Source organism: Chelon labrosus (assembly GCF_963514085.1).
Source record: "Chelon labrosus genome assembly, chromosome: 10".
In the NCBI taxonomy this organism is placed as follows: domain Eukaryota; kingdom Metazoa; phylum Chordata; class Actinopteri; order Mugiliformes; family Mugilidae; genus Chelon; species Chelon labrosus.
This window is the reverse complement of record NC_140360.1, coordinates 10,314,648-10,336,557: the sequence shown is the minus strand read 5'-3', so window position 1 is coordinate 10,336,557 and position 21,910 is coordinate 10,314,648. Positions and strand designations below refer to the sequence as shown.

At 41.1% G+C, this 21,910-nt stretch overlaps 1 protein-coding gene across 5 annotated transcripts in view; it reads left to right on the top strand.

The window, feature by feature from the left end:
* Positions 1-21,910, top strand: part of kif1b (kinesin family member 1B) — a 55,356-nt gene that overhangs the window by 14,957 nt on the left and 18,489 nt on the right. For 4 of the 5 annotated variants that reach the window (XM_084553825.1, XM_084553826.1, XM_084553824.1 and 1 more), the window contains exons 3-21: positions 1,737-1,813; positions 1,929-2,108; positions 2,881-2,949; positions 3,242-3,420; positions 4,005-4,116; positions 5,243-5,320; positions 5,415-5,480; positions 5,993-6,068; positions 6,563-6,641; positions 6,728-6,870; positions 9,321-9,454; positions 10,881-10,960; positions 11,872-11,947; positions 13,038-13,117; positions 13,555-13,661; positions 13,992-14,075; positions 14,272-14,452; positions 14,537-14,609; positions 21,650-21,755. In XM_084553825.1, the coding sequence (XP_084409951.1) occupies positions 1,737-1,813; positions 1,929-2,108; positions 2,881-2,949; positions 3,242-3,420; positions 4,005-4,116; positions 5,243-5,320; positions 5,415-5,480; positions 5,993-6,068; positions 6,563-6,641; positions 6,728-6,870; positions 9,321-9,454; positions 10,881-10,960; positions 11,872-11,947; positions 13,038-13,117; positions 13,555-13,661; positions 13,992-14,075; positions 14,272-14,452; positions 14,537-14,609; positions 21,650-21,755 (1,980 nt within the window). Of the gene's footprint in view, positions 1-1,736; positions 1,814-1,928; positions 2,109-2,880; positions 2,950-3,241; positions 3,421-4,004; positions 4,117-5,242; positions 5,321-5,414; positions 5,481-5,992; positions 6,069-6,562; positions 6,642-6,727; positions 6,871-9,320; positions 9,455-10,880; positions 10,961-11,871; positions 11,948-13,037; positions 13,118-13,554; positions 13,662-13,991; positions 14,076-14,271; positions 14,453-14,536; positions 14,610-16,661; positions 20,416-21,649; positions 21,756-21,910 lie in introns of those variants that run through there. The other variant, XM_084553827.1, reaches the window with a different exon arrangement.

Here is a 21,910-nt window from a genome sequence, read left to right as displayed (position 1 = left end):
CTCATTAATAGCCACTGTAGATTGTTCCAGGAAAGGGGAATAGGGGCATCGGTAACCTAAATCCCCCTTCATTTCTTCATGCCCTGTCTCCAGTTTCCCTTTGGATGCATGTCAAAGGTGAAATGGGGCTTTATTTAGCCACCTGTCTAGCTATATCCTCTTCCAGTGCCCAATATGGAAGTTGCTGCTCCGCCTGTGCACCTTAACCTGAAGTTAAAGACTGTATAAGCAAGTGCATTATTTCTACTATTGCATTTTTTTTTTTCGCTTCCTCAGTGCAAAAAGCAGTTGTTGTAATCATCGCATATTTAGCGTTAGCGTTCTGGTTTCTGAGGACACGCTGTGCTTTTCTGTCAGCATGTGACCCACGGAGGGCGATACGCAATCCCCGTCTCTCCTCATCATCCCCTGCATTATTGATAAGGATGCTGACATCCTCTGAGAACATAAGGCACTCTGCTGGCGACATCTTGATGCAAAAGCCTCTCAAGCACCCTCGAGTCAAGTCCTAGCTTTAATTCGCCCATTAGCCAAGCAGAGAATTTGCATGAAACAAAGCTAATCGCTGCTTTGTGGCTGGCGCTGCCGATTGGCTTGGAAAGACTGAAAAGGCTTTTACGTATACAGATTGTATTCTTCTTACTTATTGTTCTTACAGTTTTTTTCCTTTGTCTCACCTTTTGGTTTCTGTTGTTGATCTGTTTGGATTGTTGCTAGGCCCTTCAGCACACACATTACTTTTAGTCTGTCAGTCCTTTTTTTGGTAACCTCTTACTCACACGTTCCTCTCCCCCCCCCCCCCCCCCCCCTCTCATGCCCCAACAATGTAGTTATGCCTTCGTCTGCCTAGGACTTAGCAAACTCTTTGTAGCATGACACAAGGCAAGCTGAAGCATTCAAAGAGCAGTTTGTCTAAGAGGGGGGTTTGAGCAACAACAGGGCTATCTAGAAATATCCTACAGTAAATTAGCATCCTGCTCTGTCCCTGTCACAGTGTCAAAACCAGTACACTTGCCCCAGGGGTGCAGCCAGCATGTTTGAGGGGAATGACATACCAGGGATGGTAGCAGATTCTTGTTCATTAAGAAATGTCTGTGTGGCCACAGGGAATGGCGGGATAGTGTGCAAATATTGTGTCACACAACAGGTGAAGTGGCATGAGAGAAGTAGGCCTTGTTATCACTCCCTCTCTGCATTTTGCATTATCATCAGTCCGTTTGATGAATGAAAGCAGTAGGTGTTGTGTTTGGTAAAGCATGAAGCAACAGTTGCAGTTCTACAAAAAAAAGAGAAAAAAAAACCTGATGTCTGATAATCCGTCACAGATTCATGTGACTTCCTGTTCCTAATATATCACCGTTAGTGCTCCAGATGAGGAACAAGATCTTGAGGCAACCACTATTTGTGTGTGTGTGTTGTATTTTGTTTTGAAGAAGTACATGAAGGGAAGACATTGGAGTGACTAGATCATTTAGTGAGTGATATAAAAGGAAGTGGCAGACAAGAGGAAATTCATTTGCAAAAAATAAGCAAATTCGTAACAAGGCAACACAAGGCTTATCATAATAACATATAATAATTAAACTGAGTGCACAGAAGAAACTTTTCGGTCGAGGAGATATAATTCAAATGTGTTGTCTGGCGTTTAAAATGACCTGGATCAGTTATCATGTCTAATTCACCTTCAGACTAGATGTTATCAAACACTAATTCCCAGTTCTGTTCCTCTCCCACAGCTATCCTCAACCCCAAAGCCCCAAAGGAACCAGCAAAGACTTTCAGTTTTGATTACTCTTACTGGTCACACACCACGGTGAGTTTTCTTTCTTTCTTCCTTTGTCCTTCATTATGACCAAAAAGAAGAAAAGAAATACAATCAGCCAGTAGTTACGTACATTTAATATTTTATATTTCTCCATTTCCCACAGCCGGAAGACCCCAGCTTTGCATCACAGAACCTTGTCTACAATGACATTGGCAAGGAAATGCTGGCGCATGCTTTCGAGGGCTACAACGTCTGCATCTTTGCTTATGGCCAGACAGGAGCTGGCAAATCCTACACTATGATGGGGAAACAGGAGGAGGGCCAGGAAGGAATCATTCCCATGGTTTGTTCTATAATACATCTCTGACTGATTGACTAGACTGCAGAGATTAAGACAGAAACCTCTTGTCCCGTGGTCTCTAACGTTTACCCATTTCATTATAGTACTGAAGCGCAAACCCTGAACCCCAGAGCTCGTGTCTTTAATAAACGACCAGTGACTATGAGTCCCTCGGTCGTTCTTGTTATAATTCTAAACCAAATCGATCGACTTCTGAAATGTTGAGGCTGCTGCTGGACTCTAAAGATTTTTTTCCCCAACTTTATAGTAATGAGATAGCTCCATAGCTCTGCACTTTTTTGTCTGTCTCTGGGTCATTTATCTCATATCAGCTGTTTTACGTTTTCCTTGCTCGCCCTTGTTTAGGGAAATAAAGATAGGGAGGAGGACACGAGTAAGATTAAAACCCAGAATATAGTTTTAACGAATTATGTTTATTCCCCTGGACAATGACAGAAAGACAACTTGCTGTACAAACGACGATGGTTTCATTGCTGGTCCCTTTCTCTTCAGCCCTATACATATTTTCCTGTGATCAGTTCATCTAACATTATACTTTCTATTCCGATGACACCAGACTCTTTTTCACTCTACCTTTCAGAATATATTAAACACAAGTTAAACGTATTAACTCACAAGTCATATGAATGATAATAAATCATATGTTAGTAGTTTCTTTGTTTTTCCACAGATTTCTTTATTCTTTATCTGCTCTTTTTCCTCTCCACATGCTGTTAATTCGCACTAAAATGTTGTTTCTCTCGTTGTCTCCCAGCTATGTGAAGATCTATTCGAGAAAATCAATGACGACTGCAATAAAGAGGACCTCTCCTACTCAGTAGAGGTGAGTCTCAGACTGCTTTGGCATCAGTAATCCTTATTGTTAACCCCCGCCTTTGACTCTTGTGTTTGGCTTGTCTCTGATGACCCGTTCCCAGCCTTATCCGAGCGGTGTGTCTGGTAATAGTCAGACATCAATAAGTTATTGACTGTAGCTTCAAAGATGCTGGGCCTTGCTGCTTTTCTGCACGTTCTTTCTGATTATTTTGTTGACTAGGAAACAGACAAAAGCCCTTTATTCGTTTAATCTCGTGTCACTTGAACTGATTCTCTATTATTTTGAACACCATTTCCAGGTCAGCTACATGGAGATCTACTGTGAGCGAGTGCGAGATTTGCTGAATCCCAAGAATAAAGGGAACCTACGAGTGCGAGAACATCCGCTGCTGGGTCCATATGTGGAGGACCTGTCCAAGCTAGCCGTCACCTCCTACACAGACATCGCTGACCTGATGGACGCAGGCAACAAGGCCCGGTGAGCCAAACCCTGAGATCATGCTTGGATCATGGGAATCAGGGGAAATCGATACTGGTTGTGATGAACCCATATCGTCAGTCATTCAGGTTGATAGAAGACAGGAAATGTTCTTATCACATTTTTTTTTTTAATTAGTCTAAGGGAATGACTGTTTCTCATTGAAATATGTAAATATAAATGACTGAGTGACTGTAATCTATGTGTGTCATGAGAGCTCCGGTAGGGAGGAGTGAACCTTGCCTTAATCTTTCTGTGCTGACTCAGAAGGCTTATTTGTAGAACGTGGCGTGTAAAGCCCGTATCTCCCCTGTGACTCTCCCTCGGAGTGCGCCTTGTGTATTTGTGTTTTGTTGTCCTTACAGTATTACACACCTCTGCTGCACAGAGTAATCCCTTAGACCCGATTCACCCTAATAGGTGTAAAACCCAGTGATGATAGCTCTAGTAACAGCCATGAAAACTCACCATTATTCCTATGTAGTTATTTAAAAGGAAGAAATGTATTAAGGCGCTCTCAGGATTGTTTTACATCCGTATCATTCTGCATTTCCTGACCGTGTCCGTTATGTCCTAACCTACAGAACTGTGGCCGCCACCAACATGAATGAGACCAGCAGCAGGTCCCATGCTGTTTTCACCATCGTTTTCACACAAAAGAAACATGACAGTGAGACAGATCTGTCCACAGAAAAGGTGAGAGCAGACCAGAAAGACGGCCACTTTTGGATCCTTAAATTACATAGTGAAACATTCACACTTAAGTACACCGATCCTTTATTTATAGTGCATTTCTTCATACAGATTTTTCATTTTCTTTCTTTGATTTTAGCTGAGGCTTGTCCCATGGTCCACTAAGTCTGTGACTGGAGAAGAGAGCTATTTTAGATTTGACTTTTAACATTTCCTGTGACTCTGGAGATACAAAGGCCACTGTGTTATTGTAAACACAATGCCCTTTGTGTTTAGCCACTCCATCAGATTTTACTGCCTTGCTGTATCTCATTTGACAGGAATGTCCAAAGGCTTAGAAGAATGGTTGCACTGCTTTCCAGATGTTTTTGATGGTTTGATTAATTAACTATTTAAAAAAAAAAAAAAAAATCATCAATGTTGTATTCGATACTTGTCTTTTCATTATAACTCTCATTTAACTCTATCAGTTTTTTATGAGCCCAGTTGAATGTCAGTCAAATCCAGTCCTTTTTTTTTTCTTTTTTTTTTTGCTGTCACAGTTTGATTTAGAACAGTTTCTATATTCAGAAGCATTCTTGGATCAGGGAAAAACTATGAGGGGTCACTGTATTCTTGCCTCGTACTGCAATGACCTGTGTGCCAAACCGCTGACTTCTGTCCTTTGCCCTAACCCTAGCCCTGAGCCACAACTGAAACATAACAGTAAATCAGTTTTGGTGTGAGAAACAGATTAAATGTCATTGTTTTGTAATTATTATGTGTGCTATGTACACATCCCACCAATTTCAACCCACCAAAGATGGTTGGAATTTTTTCGTTTTGCTGCAGTGTGTTGCTAACATTAGTCTGTGATGGGCTGCAGAGAATTTGCAAAATATTTAACCTAACTGTCTACAAATTATTAAGGCAATAAATCCCAAATATACCCAAACAGTTGCCCTTATATGATAATGAACCACAACTTAATTGTATTATGATCATGTTGCACTATGTCCTCTCAGTAGAGTTCTGCCTTTTTTTTTTTTTTTTATTTCCTCAACATAAGACTAGAAAAATCTATTTTTGGCATTATATGGCACACCCAGATGCATCTAATGCATCTAATACATTTACTTCATCCCTGCAGGTCAGTAAAATTAGCCTGGTGGATTTGGCAGGGAGTGAACGAGCAGATTCCACTGGAGCTAAAGGCACCAGGCTAAAGGTAAGACTCCCATCTTAACAGACACATTGACAGACAACTGGCTAATATAACCTGGATGAATATGGAATAATACTTTTTTTGTCTGTGGTTGCAGGAGGGAGCCAACATCAATAAATCCCTCACCACGTTAGGAAAGGTTATCTCTGCCTTGGCTGAAGTGGTGAGTGTAGTACGGTTGATTCTATTTCTATGTCCTTCTCCTCCTTAACATCCCTTTTCTTACCCTCAACCTGACCCTGAATCCTTAAGGATTCATGTTTGTCGTCTCGGCATGCTGTAATGTGTGCCCTTGTGTTTTCTCTTCTCTTCTCCTTGTAATGCTTGCTTACACAGGATAACTCTACCAGCAAGGTAAACCCTTTGACAGCTCAACCTCTAATTTCTGTTTCATTCCACGAGACAGATTTGACTGCCTTTTTGCCATGCGAACTGTTGATTCTGCAGCTGTTATTTTTATCACCTATGTGCACAATTAATCTCACAGTCATTGCACAGGACCATAAGCGCATTAAATCAGTTCATTTTAACTGACCACTCGTCTGTTGTCCATGTTGTTTTTGTCGTTACTCACTGTATTATACGGTCTTTAATGCCATCCATATTTTAGCTTTAACTTTTAAGTCTTATATTAGTTCATTTCTGTGTTATATATCGATGTTTTGTTTACTGCAGAGCAAGAAGAAGAAGAAGACTGACTTCATCCCCTACAGAGACTCTGTTCTGACATGGCTGCTGAGGGAGAACCTCGGTATGAGTATTGGCATCACTTGATAAACCCGCTCTACCGGTTTAATTTATGTCTGTAAACTATGTGGTCAAATTCATGAGTGAAATCCAAATGAGTATATCCATTTGTGTAATGGACTTGGAAGTCGGGGTGAAAAAAAAAAAAAAGTACTGGAGCTAGTCTGCGTTACTCTCTGCCAATTTAAGAAGAGCACTGTCAGCAGACTGTATTTCAGCCTAACTAGACAAGCACACTGGTCCTCTTGGTTCAGGCATGTACGAAGGACAGGTGTGCAGTATATCTTCAGTCCTGGCTGGCACATGTGGTTCACAGTAGTTATGTCGAATAAAACTGAAATCTTTATATTAGTGGATTTAGTTTTCAGTGCTCATTTTGTTCCTTACATTTTTAACGTATAGTCCAATGGAAATTGTTATTAAAATGTGAATTTTGTTTAAAATGACCTTTCTCCCACAATGCCACATAATTGACATCTCCTGATGTTATCTTACCAGGTGGAAACTCCAGAACAGCTATGGTTGCTGCCCTCAGTCCTGCAGATATCAACTATGATGAAACCCTCAGCACACTCCGGTAAGGTTTCTGTCTAAGATACAGAGACTAACTAAGAAAAATTAAATTTCTAGCAGTTTCAAATGAATTTTACTATTATTTTTTAGCTATGCTGACCGCGCAAAGAACATCAAATGCAATGCTGTCATCAATGAGGATCCCAACAATAAGTTGGTGCGTGATCTGAAGGACGAAGTGTCTCGACTGAAGGAGCTGCTCCGTGCCCAGGGCCTGGGAGACATCCTGGACAGTGAGTTTAATGACGTCGCAGCTGACCACATCTGTAGCCACACGGCATCTATCTTCTCTGTCAGGGCCTATAACCAATTGGCAACATCTTCTATCTTCATTGCTGTCTCATCGCTTTGTTTCCATCGCAGTTCCTGTACTTGTGCCTGGTACAATACTAAAAAAAAATCTCACACAGCCTTTTAAACCTATTTACCTTTTATCCTGGTTTATTACAGCTCTTTACAGGGTTAAAAGTAATGTTAATTAAAATGTAACTCAAAATTTAAGCCATATTTTAGATGGTATATTGTACATATGTAGTTAATGGCATTTTATAGAGTTACATGTGGCTGAATGTGACAGACAAAACAATTGATAGTTTAAGAATGCATTAAAACATCCTACTTCATTTGCCGTACACATGAGTAATGGCTCATAGCCTTGTCAGTTAGAGACATAATATACCCATTAATGATTTCTAGTAGCTCAAGTGATTAATAACCTGTCTACATGCTAATGCCTGCTTAGATCATGACTAATGAGGTGGCACTCAACAAGTCTTTCCATGCCACGTCTTCTCATCCTTGTTATCGTTCATAATCAACTCTCTAAAAAAAATATCTGTAACCTTTTCCTCCCATTCTACTGCTACTGACCTCTGACCGTTCTCATCTTTTCCTGCTTCCCCTCAGTTGATCCTATGGGGGATGATTGCCCAGGAAGTGGAATCAAATGTGTGTATATGTGTAATAGTCGTGCATTGTGTAATCGCTATTTGCGCTAATTTTAATAGCTAACATTGCTTATGACCCCCATTACCTGTATATTTAAGCTGCTACCAGCTTTGCATGCTCCAAAATGCAAAGGCTTAATTGAAAGAGACTCAGAAATGCTTCTTAAAGTGCGCTGATCTGGCAGTGGTTAGCATGCCACTAGGTTAGCATGCTTTGCGCTTGTTTTTTCTGTTGTTTTTCAGAGTGATGGGGGTGAGGCAGCACAAATCGCTTTAGAAATATCCCTTTTAGAAACAGTTTCTTAAAATAGCACGTCAGTCTTCCCCACCCCCAACGCGAATTCATAATTTAATAACCATGTCTCACTTTCTTCAGCTTCGTTTCATGCCGGTGTTTTTATCCCCTGCTTTTTATTTTTGTTTTCTTTCACTAATCGTCCACTGCAGGTGACAGTGCTCAAAGCATTAAAATGCCACTTCTGAGTCCTCAAACTGAGGCTCAGAGCTACAGACGGAAAGGTGCTTCATTTTAACATTTCTTAATAGCCACCCCAGAGGTGTATGTACCAGAGCTGACTAACTTTGCGTGCTTTAATAGTTTGTGATTAGTTTGTAGTTAGTTTGCTTGTGTGCTCCCCTCTCTATTCTCACACACTCCTAACATGTATCCCCTCTTGACCTTTTGTGCTGTGAAAATGGTCTTAAACTGTAATGTGTTTCTGACCATAACACTTGTGCAGTAAGGCGAAAGCATATATTTGGCTTCTGCACTGTGTGCAAGTTAAGTTGATTGGCTCGAGATGATGAAGAAAAGCCAGAATGTCCTTAAAATCGGCACCTTCCAAATCGTTTAATGTCTTCCTGTGATATTCATTTCTGGGGAAAACACGTTGTGTGTTACCTCAGAGATCCTTGAGGCCGTTATATTGACACGAGCTGCCTGACCTTTGAGTGAGGCTGCTGTGGCTCTGTTATGATGGATGTGCGAGTGCACGTGTGTGTGTGTGTGTGTGTGCAGTGACTCGATCCACTCGACTGCGGGCTGAACTTTGGCAGCATGCGTCAGTGACTCTCATCTGTCCTCCCGCTGGACCTTCTTGCAATCTCCATCACCCTCCCATCCTGTAGTTTATACACTGATAGCAGTTTTCACTCACAGATTGGTCTCATTTACTTTACAGTACAAGACAAAAGCAACAAAGTGACTTATCCCTGTTGCTTAATTTTGTACACATTACTATTTAAGAGCTCAAAGTTGATTGCTCTGCACTATAATACTGACCTACATGCTGTAAAATCCGCCTACTAGAAACTCTTTAACAGACCACAAGCTAAAGTCTTATACATTTTCTCTAGAAGTTGAGGAGTAATTTGTTGAAAACCTGAAGTGAAAACTGTTGCTCTCTGTAGCCGACCTTCGTGCTCAGTGTTTGTTTTAACCCTCTGACGTACAACGTGTGTCTTACATTGGTCTTTCCTCCCCTTTGTCCTTTCTCTTTCCCCATCTCCTCCTGTCTCTCTTTCTCTTTTGTCTTTGGTTCCTTCATTTTATGTGGTTTCTTCCCCCTTTACTATCCCGGGCCTATCCCACCTCCCCATGTCTTCTGTGTTGTTCTCTTTCTTTCTTTCTCTCTCTCTTTCTTTTGCTGTTGGCTCAGACCTCAAAGACATTCAGAACAATAAGCATAGATACTTGATAGCCTCAGAGAACCAACGCCCTGGCCATTTCTCCACAGCCCCTATTGGTTCCCTGACAGCCTCTCCGTCCTCTGGCTCACTGTGCAGCCAGGGGGGCCTGCAGTCAGTCACCAGCATCCAGGAGCGCATCATGTCCACACCTGGAGGAGAAGAGGCCATCGAGAGACTCAAGGTAAAGTAGATAGTGATAGTAGATAGTCTCTTGTTAGGAGAGGAGAAGAGTCCCAGAGCCCACCCTGCCAAAAAACAGAAACCATGGCCACTTTCATCTCTAACTTTAAATCTTTTTCACCTACACGAGTTTCTGAAAATGAAAGAGCTCCCAGTTTTTGCCATTCAGCCATACCCTCCAGATGTTACTAGATAACTATACCTGTGTAGTGTCATGTGGGGCAACAGTCCAAGTAACAAGCATTTTCATTTATGTTATATCTGCAAACCTCAATATCAGATTTGTTTTAAAGATTATGATCAAAAACACTATTCACACTGTTATGTTTTACAAAAATAAGTTAATAATATTTGAAATATTTCCTTTACTAGTTCTCCATATTCACCATTGACATCTATATAACATTAATGCTTGTTGCTGGATATTACAATACAAATATCAGCAATCTATTATTGTTTTTAATCAGAATATGTCAATTTATGTCCATTGTCTGTTTTAAAAAGCGAAGAAAATATAGCAGCTCCAGTTATATACACTTTTTCACAGCACTTGTCACAGTAGGAAAACGGCAGGTGCAGCTCACTCTCATTTCTCCCTGGGAAACTTTCTAGAACCGAACCATTACGCCTGTGCTTTATGTACTGTATAAATATCTACAGTGAAAGTAGTTAGATTTGAATACAAGTGGAGTGGATGCAGCTTTTGAAATTGCTGAAACATCTGTGAATTAAAAGTCAAGAAACTTAAAAATAAAATCATTAGCCGTACAGGCAGCAAAACATTTATTCAATTCATTCAATTAACAGTCTGTGTGGTTGTTGTTTAATTTTAGCACACACACGCACACACACACACAGGCTTTATTAAGACCCGTTTTGCGTATGAGTCCTCATGTGGCCTCTGAGCTTCATGTTTCTCCCACTCTCACTCCGCGGATACGATTAGCGAGCAAACGGGGCTGCAACAGCCAGCCGCCAGGAGCTGCAGTTTCCATGGCAACCACGGTGCCGGAGTCTGTCCGTCATACGATGACGTCAAGCACCGACGCAAATACGCAGGAAATTGGACCAAAATAGATTCGGTCTTGTTGGCTTTTAGCTTTAATAGTGAGACACACACAACGCAATGTATAATAGGCTATTCATATTCTAAAGGTGATGCAGCTGTTTACAGTCACAAATGTCATTGCACATGTATAATATCACGCAACGTTATCAAAGTTATCAGGTTGTGTTGTAATTTCCCTCTTTAGATTTGAAATTATATCAACTTCACCAAGAAAACATGTTTGTCACAACTAAATCTTATTATTATTATTCCAGCCTGGGTGGGCCTGTGGTTACTGAATGAAATGGCTTGTAATACAATAATAATATTACATTACAAGTACGTTACACTTTTCTTTTTTTTTTTGTTTTGTTTTCAGGAATCTGAAAAAATCATTGCCGAGCTCAATGAAACCTGGGAGGAGAAACTGCGCAAGACTGAGGCGATCCGCATGGAGAGGTCAGTATTGACAGACAGCGTCTTTATTTCCATCTGTGTCCCCTGAGAAGGAGGGGGAGGGGGTTGTGTGTCCTACGTGTGCATCATCCCCTTCCTCATTATGTCTTGTCAGTGCTAAATGTGACATATGGTCTATTTGAGCTACATGTCACGATGGTCTCATGGTGCTGGAAAACACCCCCCACACCTTTCTGACGTCAGAGGTGTCTGTCTGTGTCACCCATTATCTGTAACTTTCCAAAGCAAATCATATGATAGTCACACCCTCTAAACGCTGTGATTGGTCAGCTGTGTGGCCATTCACAACTGTCTCCTCATTCTCACTTGTTACCCATCTACTCGTGGCACTTTCCACGTGTAAATGAATCACACGAGACGGTGTCTCGCTGTAGAGGCTGTCTGAAAATCTTCCTGTTTTTAAAGCATATTGCATCTCCTCCTTCTCTTGTTTCCTTGTCCATTCAAAGCACCCAATGTTTCCAGACAGCACGTATTAAGAAATCGTTCTGATCTATCCATAACCCAGCCATTAGAAAAACACTTGTAGCTCCGTCTCTGTCTTTTCCCCCCTGAGTTCTGTCTGTCTCACTTCCTTCACCTATCTGTCTCGTTTCCTCTGCACCAGTTCTGTCCATTTCGCTTTCCTTCTTTGTTGTCACACTCTGCTGCACAGATACCCCCCTCTCACACCCTTTCTCCCCCCCTTTAGCCACTCATCTGTGGCTGCAGACGTCAACCATGTTACTATCCGTCTGCTGAGTCTGGCTGATGCCTCTCTCTGCCTGATTTCATAGCACAAATCACTTGCTCTCATGTTGCATCAACAGACAGGTCTTTGATGATAATAAATTGTATATATTATGTAACGTCTTTGCATTCCTGAGTCCACACACGTTTTCCCCTCATTACAGGGAGGCCTTGCTTGCAGAAATGGGTGTGGCAATCCGTGAAGATGGAGGCACTTTGGGTGTATTCTCCCCTAAAAAGGTAAGCCAGGCTGGCTGGGATAGAATGATGAGGCTGTGCTGAATTTTCCAATGGGTGGCAGTGCACACCCTTCCTCCATCTCTTCTTCACTTCTCTTTTCCATGTTGTCTTTTTCCATGAGAACCCTCCTTGTACTGTCGCTGGTTTTCCTCACAGTTCACTTTATCATTCTGTCTTTCTACTCCTTTTTTTATTTTTTTTATTTGCTTGCTTCGCATGCTCAGCTGAGCGATGAAAGGCCATTTGATGAGCAGTTTGATTGTTTTCCTGCCAAGAAGGTTTGTTTCATTTGAAAAAGAAGAAAGAAAGAAAGCACCTTTCCCCCTCTAGATGTAGCCCCGCAACGATTAAGTTGTTAAGTAGTGATTTGTAGTGACTGACAGTCTAAAATAAGAGGTCAGCTTTAACATGATGCGGCTGTATTAAGATCTGACGAGTGATTTTGTTTTTAAGACCCCTCGAATATAATCCTTTGATTAGATCATTCAGACCTTCCCTTTAGCTGCCTTGCTATCTCAGTGCTGTCATGGAGCTCATTAAATTACTGCCAGTGGTACATTCCTTTCACTATCCTTCCCTTTCAATTAAGTAGAGGCAGCACGTCTGTCATAAAGACCAATATGCATGCTACTATGCGCTCGTCAGCAAAGTAATAAGTTCAGTGCCAGATGTCACTGTCGGCGTTGGTTTCAGAAAATCCACCCTGTAATTCTTTCTGTTCACATCGATTTTTTTTTTTCTTTCATTTCCCTGTCTCCTTTCACTCACTGCAACTCCACTGGTTTCGTTGAGAAGCCTTGTGATCTCTATACAGACTTTAATGGGGTGTTTTCCCCAAAAAAGGTTGGTGGTTAGGAGGAGTAGCTGCTAGAATCGTTTGTTGTAGTTTTGATTAATGAATGAGACTTTAGAAGTTTGTGTTGATGTGGCCATTTGTGTCCATCACTGTGTATATCATTGCCAGGTGAGCTGAAGTGTTTGTGCCTGCTTTATTTCTAGTATTGGTGTATTTTCTGCTGAATAATCCTACAATCGTTTATTTTTGTTAGTTTTTTGTGGTAAACTGTCTACCTCTTATGTTCATCTGTAGACTCCACACTTGGTTAACCTGAACGAGGATCCTCTCATGTCAGAGTGTCTGCTCTACTACATCAAAGACGGAATTACAAGGTAACCAAAACCTGAGTGATGACACTGAAATGCCGCAGAGGATGTGGAAAGGTTTGGCTTTGCTCCCGGGCAGGGTTTTTTTGAAACACTACTGCATTTCACTTTTCATCTTTTTTTATGTTAAGCAAGAGTTGCAGGTTTAAATTCTGCTGCTGATGGAACACTTTTTACCGTCTAAAGTTTCTTCCCTCTCCTCTTTGTCCTTTGTTCCCCTCTATAGCCTATTCCTTTTGGGTGTTATGTTACATTTTCACCTCAGGGTGACCATAACTGATGAAAAATGAAGGCACCTATAGTGCTTCCATGCTGCTTTCTCATAAGTAATGGTTTAAAGGCTCCATTTAACTTCAGCCACAGAGGTTTTTTTTTTTTTTTGCCAAAATGGCTGACAACACAATGCACACAGTCTCTCAAAATGGCCTCTGTGTTTGTTTCAGGGTTGGTCAGGCTGACGCCGAAAGAAGACAGGACATTGTTTTAAGTGGTGCTCATATCAAGGAGGAGCACTGCATCTTCCGCAGTGAAAGAAATGCCAATGGAGATGGTGAGGCGTGCTATTATGAGATTGTTTCTGTTTGGTTTGGCTTGTGTATGGATTATTTTGCATTAAGCAGACTTGAAAGCAAAAAAAAGAAGATTTATCCAGTCTAATTTAAGGAAAGATACCTGTACATGAATGTATGCAAAAGCAAGCCAAAGCATTGTATTGATGGCTGACTCATTTTCTCTTGGTAATAAAAAAAAAAAGGTCCTACTTGTCTGTAAACACTACATACAATGGATGAGACATTTGTCTTTTACCCTTTAAATAATAATGATGATAAGCCTTTTCAGAACGACTGACTAATGACTGGTTTGTTTGGTTTTGATGAAGTTATCGTGTTGCTTGTGCCCTGCGAGGGATCGGAAACCTACGTCAACGGCAAGCGCGTTGAGGATGCAATCCAGCTTCGCTCAGGTGCTTGTCTCCTTTATGTGTATAAAATCGTATGAAAACTGCAAATATGTGTATTATCTCTGTAGTCAATAACTGATTTTCTATTTAAAAACTAGTTAGATGACATACTGTAGTTTATAAGTTGGATCTTCCAACACCAGAGGAGTAATGTCTTCCTAACTTCATTCTTTATTCCCTGCCAAACACCCTCTTTCAGGCAACCGGATAATTATGGGAAAGAACCATGTATTCAGATTCAACCACCCAGAGCAGGCTAGAGCCGAAAGGGAGAAGACGCCTTCCGCCGAAACCCCTGTGGAGCCAGTGGATTGGACGTTTGCTCAGAGAGAGCTCCTGGAGAAACAGGGCATCGACATGAAGCAGGAAATGGAGAAAAGGTATGCAGTCCCGTCATATTTTGTGCTTATGCGTGGTTTCAAGGTATGTTACAGTTTCTCATTGTATTTTACGTATTTGTGTAGGCTCACTGAAATGGAAATCCTGTACAAAAAGGAGAAGGAAGAAGCAGACCAGCTTCTGGAGCAGCAGCGACTGGTGAGTCCAAATAAGCTGAAATGAAACTGGAACCCACTTTGAGAATTTAAAGGATTCAGTCTGTTTCCTGTCGCCATTTTAGAAGTTTGAGACAAGTACTAGTAAGCGCATAGTGGGTTTAGTAGGGCTTAAGTTATAATCCAGTGAGTGAAATGTTCTTTAGGATATGTTTTATAAGTGGAGTCTAAAGTTAAAGCATGGTTTCCTATGGTCAGTTACAATTTGAAAGCTTGTGTTTTGGATAATTGTTTTACTTGGTCCATTTAAATCTGACTAGTACTAATTCTCACTCAGAGCTCTGACACTTTTGAGATTCGTGTGTGTGAATCACACTTTTACTCCTAGCGCATGTCTGCTCTTCTTGCATGGACGTTTTTCTGGTTTGAGACAGATTACTTGCCTCTATCTGAGTTTAACTGATTTTTCTGTAGCATTTTGATTGAGCGAGAATTAGATCGTAAAGCTTTCCCCTTTCCAAATCCCTGTTTCCCCCCCTTTTCTTGTGTCTTCTATAGAGGATCTGAATCTTGCAAAACAGCAACTTGCAGCTAAAACGGATTTGATAATACGATCAAAATTACTTTAAAACGAATTAAATATCGATGAGCATTGAAACACATCATTGCTCTTATAAAGTGACGCTGCTTTTGCATGGTTCACGTTAATAGCATGTTTTCTTAACTCATTCAGTACTGGTTCTGGACTAAGTTGCAGTGTTTGCCGTTGAGCTGGTCAACTCTGAAGTGGCTGTTGATTTGCTTGGATTAGATTTCTACTCTAGTTTTCTTGCTCTGTTTTGTCCTGAGTTTCATCTCTTCAATGCAGTTGCTGACATGTTCAATGCATTGTGATAACAAAAAAAAAAAAAAAAAAATCCTGCTGTAGTTTTTTGACAGATAGTGACAATGTGGTTTCTCATTGACTTCTTTGGCTACCTCCCGTTGCTAGCCTCACCTGGCATCTGTGTAACACACTGAGGGCACTGAGTTATCACCGCTCACAGCTGAATCAGTGAATCCCACACATCTTTCATGTTCTGGCGGTTTTACGTGCACAAATACATGCATAGGGTTTCGTACATAACACGTCCAATTCTAGCCATAGCTACAGTCTCATACACAAGACCTGAACTATCTGCACCTACTGGTTGTGATCTGTAATGTACGTTGTCTACGAAAAATGAGAAACTGCATTTTTATTTTTTTTTTCCAACTAACAACTTTCTTGTAGTGGATTAACACTTACCCTCACTTCTGCCTCTTCTACTCTCTCTACTGGCTTTCTGATCAACTGCAAGAACACTCTGTCTTCTAACTCAACACTAATACTAAAGCCACTCAAACCTTCTGGACTAAAGGGGGAAAGCTCCAAAAATCCATCTGCATGCATGCCTCTGTAGCATGTTTGGGACGCAGCTTTCAAATCACAAAATTTCCAATTAAGAAGAGGAATATCACAAAACATTTCAGAAGGGCGCCAATCAGCAACTATCATCTACTGAGATTTCCTTTCTAATCATGATAGACATGCTTTACCTTTACTTTTAATATCAATATGCAACACTGGGAACAGTATTGTAATAATCCCCATTTCCAAGATGTAAAAAGTATTAGTTTAAGTGAATCTTTAGATTAACATCAATTCATATCTTTTACCATTTCACTGAGAAAGAAAAACTGACAAGAAAGTCAATGGAAGCCACTCTTTGTTCATTTGTTGTTTCTCCATCTTTATTTTGAACGTAATTCTGAGAAATGCATGTTGTCATACATCTTGTACAGTAATGATGTATGAAAAAAAAATATTAAGATAATATGATTACAGTGTAATCTCTGGGTAAAATCCTTAATCTCAAAATTCAGAATATTGAAAATCTGCCCACGCTCCAGACAATTACATGATTTAAGTTTGACTTGGTTGAAGTTCCCATGTTGCATATTTATTCATTCTTTTATTTTAAAAGCCATCTTTTCATCCTCTCCCTGATTTCCCATTGTAATTTCTCCTTTTTTTGGGAACCATTTGGTTTTTGTCCTGTGTTGTTTTCTCAAGGATGGAGACTCTGATAGTGGGGATGACTCAGATAAGAGGTCTTGTGAAGAGAGCTGGAGACTGATCACTTCCCTGAGGGAAAAGCTACCTCCCAGCAAGCTGCAAACCATAGTGAAAAAGTGTGGATTACCCAGCAGTGGGAAAAGAAGAGAGCCTGTTAAAATGTACCAGATCCCTCAGCGACGCCGCATCACCAAGGACTCCAAGTGGGTGACCATCTCCGACCTGAAGATCCAGGCAGTCAAAGAAATCTGTTACGAAGTTGCACTCAATGATTTCCGCCACACCCGGCAGGAAATTGAGGCTCTGGCTATTGTAAAGATGAAGGAGCTATGTGCTAGCTACAGCAAGAAGGACCCCAACGAGCGGGACTCGTGGAGGGCAGTGGCTCGGGATGTTTGGGACACTGTTGGAGTTGGCGACGAGCGCATTGAGGATGTCATCACCAATGGGACTCGACCAGGAGGGGTTGTTATGGATGAGCTGAAGGTGCACATTGATAAACTCGAGGACATCCTGCAGGAGGTGAAGAAACAGAACAACATGAAGGATGAGGAGATCCGTGCTCTCAGGAACAAGATGGTCAAAATGGAAAAGGTCCTTCCACTCATCACCCCAGAGGGCCAAGAAAAGCCACCCAGCACGGCTGCTCCTGTTTGTGCAGACACAACTCCAATCCCTCAGGAAGGAAAGCCCCCTGTGCCTGAAAAGCCTGATGTAGAGGATGCAGATTCACTAACTGGCCAAAGTGCAGGAGATGACTCCACCCTAAAGCGAGGCCACATGCGCTGGATGCGTCAAGAGCAGTTACGCCTCAAAAATCTTCAGCAACAAGAGATCTCCAAGCAGCTCCGCCGGCACACCGGACCACATCGCTTTATTCCTCCAGAAGATCGTAAGCTACGTTTCCCTTTCAAAAGTAACCCCAAGCACCGCAACTCTTGGAGCCCCGGCACTCATATCATAATAACAGATGAGCAGGTCATAGAGCTAAAGGTGCCCAAAGAAGCTGTAGAGGAGGAAGAGGGAGAAAGCGAGGCTGGAGAAGAAGGGCAATCTAGAGACAAGATAGCAGCTTCATTTATCCAAGTCACTCCTCCATTACCAAGCCCGGCAGTTCAGCACAGAAGCAAAGACTTTGAGCAAGGTTCAGGCCAGGGTCACAGACATAACTATAGGAACAACCCAAATCAACAGCAGCCCTACGAGCGAGGCCGCAGCAACTCATTCAATCACCGCCAGCGGCCCTCGGGCTCTATGGAGTCACTGCAGCAGGGCGAAAACAACAGGAGGCACACACAGGCTTTCTACCAGCCCCGCCACCATCAGAACCAGCCAGCACATCCGCAGCCTCACCACCACCACCACCACCAACAACAACAACAGCAGCAGCAGCAGCAGCCTTGCTACTACAATAGCATGATGTATGCAGATGGCAGCTTCAATGGCTACCAGCAGTACCATCACACTGACCCTGCTAACCATCCAATCAACTTTCAGGCACCTCCACGAATGCGCAGGCAGTTGTCTGCTCCCAATCTAAAAGCCAGCAGAGAGACTACAGTCTGAGTGTTGACTTATGGAATGAGGAACTAGTTCGATACAGATTTAGTAGGCAAACACATTACAGATCACAACAGCTCTGACAAAACTGACTGTGACTTTTGCACTTGATCGGTGTGTTACTGGTTGATCCAAGTATTGTATGTATTATATATATAAAAAAAGACATTTTATCATCATCATTATCATAATATATGCCATTTTTATCAGCCTTTGCTGCATTGTCTTGTCATCAGTAGCACTGGGAGAGCTGTCATACAGATTTAAAGTCAACAGATGATGAGGGGACTTGTTTTTTTTTGTTTGTTTCTGAAGAGTCATGCCACGCCTACTCTGTTCATTTATCAGCATGTGTGACAATTCATGAATCATGCTTTGATTTGCCAAAATGATTTTCATGGTTTGATCTCTGAGTTTACATCTTTGCCATTTTAGTATTGATTAATGAATGTTTTTAGCCACTACAGTATGAACGTGTCTCATTTTCACACAGACCTACCCTTATTTTCTCTCTGTATCGATATTACATTTTGTGTTGTACCTCATAAATCGTCACAGGCCTAGATCTGGAATCGAAAGACCATTTTTAAAATGTATTACGGAATACCTTAATGTACTAGTCAGTTGTGTGCCTTTTTAAACTTGGACTGAAACAGTGGTTAAAGAAAGTGGTATTCAAAAAGTGCCTTTTAACGCACTAACTCTATTAATCCTGCTATGCATTTACAATTCAGTAATCTCTTTCCCCTTCCTTTTAACACAGTCATTACGCACACAGGGCTTTAGCTAAATTGCAAAAGAAACATTCATAGCTTACCTAACCAAAACTAACATTTTAGTAATAACGTACTGATCTATTCTTAGTAAGCCACTTAATTGCTTGAGCACAAACCTTTTCCTGTCTAACTTTTTTTTATTAATTTCAAATATATAACTGCCACCCACTTGTATTACAGTATTTTGCTCTCTTTTGACTCATAGATAAGCTGTATAATTATCTAAAACACTATTTTTTATCACAATCCTTAAATATGCATATATATATATATTTCAAAAAAAACACTTTTAATGAAAGATGATTGTGAAATATAAGAACCACTACGCTGAGGTGTACCTAGCTGACACGTTAAAAAACTAAAATTCCTTCATGTTCAGAATAATTTCCCATTTTCCTCCTGCATAAACAACACGTTATGGGCCAGGCTCCAATTCCTGTGTCGTCTGGTGTTCAAATTACATTTGTGGTTCACTGAGTAAGCACAGAGTTCACTGTGTTTCTAATGGATGCCCTACAGAGTGTTGTCATGGTTCCCAAAGACTCGCCTTAGAAAATGTTGGACTAAGGACAAAGACTTGAAATGTTTGCATAATGTTATTCAGGAGAAATGTCCATATCAAATAAGATTTTGAGGACCGCCTTGTTTTAGCTGTAGTGAAAAGCCACATGCCTCCATGCAACCTGGATAGATGTATCACTGATGGTTCATGAAATCATCTGTCCGTGGCAGTGTTTTGGGATTATTTGGGTTAGCAGCCTGTCAATCCGTCTTTTCCTTGTTGCATTCGTAGCTAGAACCCAGTCAGATCATTTCAAACCATGAGCAGCATGGGAGAGACCTTTGAGGACTATCGAAATTGTAAAACCCGCATCTGGAGTGATGAAATTATCTCCTGTTTTATACTTAATAATTTCATCGTGTATTATATTCCACCTTTCTATGCTGTAACAGAAACCAAATTATACGACATACTCAGCCACCCTGCGCCTCGTGTCTCTGACGATCTTTGCATGCAGTCGCTCACAATTCTTCAGCTCTAATAAATGCTCCGTTAATGAATGTTATTTAAATTTAACATGTGCTCTGGTGCTGACAGCGACCAGGTAAGCTGGAACGTATACGAACTATGTACAGTAGTCTGTTCTTTTGAATATATACATATATCTATACACTAGGTCTCAATTCAGAGTGTCTGTTGAGTGTTGTACATCTTTTCTTTCTTTTTTTTTTTTTGAATCTACAATATCAAGTGCCTCATTATGGCTTTGTACTGAATTGTGTTGCTCCTTAATCAAGGACTTGGTGCAAACATACATTTGAACAGTACTGTTGACAGGTTTAAAAAGGAGATATACCGCATCTATTTGTTGCTGGAGGTTTATTTTCAAAGTAAAATAAAATGATGTGCTCTATGTGAAGTTATTCGTTAATACGGGTGGTGATTGTTTTTCATAACCAGCAAAGAAACATGTTACATGTCAAAACGACGCACTATATCACTTCATCATCATTTCCGACACTATGTAACACACTCTGGTTAGTAATATTTACATTTACTTTCAATACCAGCCACTGAATTCTCAATAGAAGATGCTGGAGATTTTAATATTTGCTGTAATCATTTATGACTACATCAGTGCAATGTTTGCAGTTTAGGATTGGGATGAGAGTCGAATTTGTGACCTTACATCTCATGCAACTAACATGATTTTAGGCATTTCACTGAACACACTGCATACACCATCATTTTAAGTTATCAGAGATTTTCAGATGTTCTCACAAAGCCCATACATGCACTGTAAGCATTCTCAGTAAAACGTTTGTATTCCCGTCGGCTCTCTTGAATGAAGAGAATTCAGCTCCCTGCTTGTTGGTGGGACTACGGCGGGGAGGAGGTCAGTGTCGAGTTAAAAGGCTCCATTGTCTTCCCCAGAAGACTGTGAACAAACAGGATGAGGTCATCGGGACCGCAGCCTGTCCCGCTCTGATGGTGGTGATGATGATGTTGGCGCCCCCTCATTGGATTACAGTTGACTCGGCCTCTACAAGCACCTCTCTTCTTCCACTCCAACTATTTCTCTCAAAAGACGTTTTGAGATGTTGTGTCAGAACGATTTATGCTCACCGCAAATAAACACAAAATGTAGAAGTTTCTCATTCATTGCATTAACCCCCCAAGAAATGAGGCGTCCTCTCTATATATGATTTCAAATATTTGCATTTTTTAACAAGTCATACCTTACTCCTGTTATTGACAGGGTAAAATATTATATTCTCACAGTTTTTTAACTAATCCCTGGCATGCACCGTAATGTTTTTAACACACAGTGTATTGCAGATGGTAAAAAAATACATTAACATGTAGAGATGCAGGTCAGGAGGTGCACAGTACAAAGAAGAAACCTTGCGTGCATCTCACTGTCACGTCACATTGCACTGTTCACACATCCAGCTGCACGTGTCACTTCAGTCTCCGGCTGTAATTTTTGAGAAATCAAACTTGCAGCGGTTGTGTAGTGATCCTGATATCTTGTCGACGTTAATTTGGGGTTGAAATACGGTTCTCGTGGCTCGTGGAGCTCACCTGTCGTTGCGGCTTACGGACACCTGCCCATGTTCTCTTTCTCCTTCCCTGTCGGTGTCCAGGTATACGAGAGCAAATTGCAGGAACTCCAGAAACAGGTGGAGACTCGCTCTCTGGCAGCCGAGACGCCTGATGAAGAAGAGTTGGAGGAGGAGGAAGAAGAGGAAGGTGTGTACTACATGCTACGTACTCATTTTTAGATATTTCTTTCGAAGGGACATTTAATATACTGTGTAAGCCTAAAAATATTTTGCACATACTTTGTGTATATATATATATATAAATATGTATATAAATGAACTGTGTGTTTTCTTCCACATTTT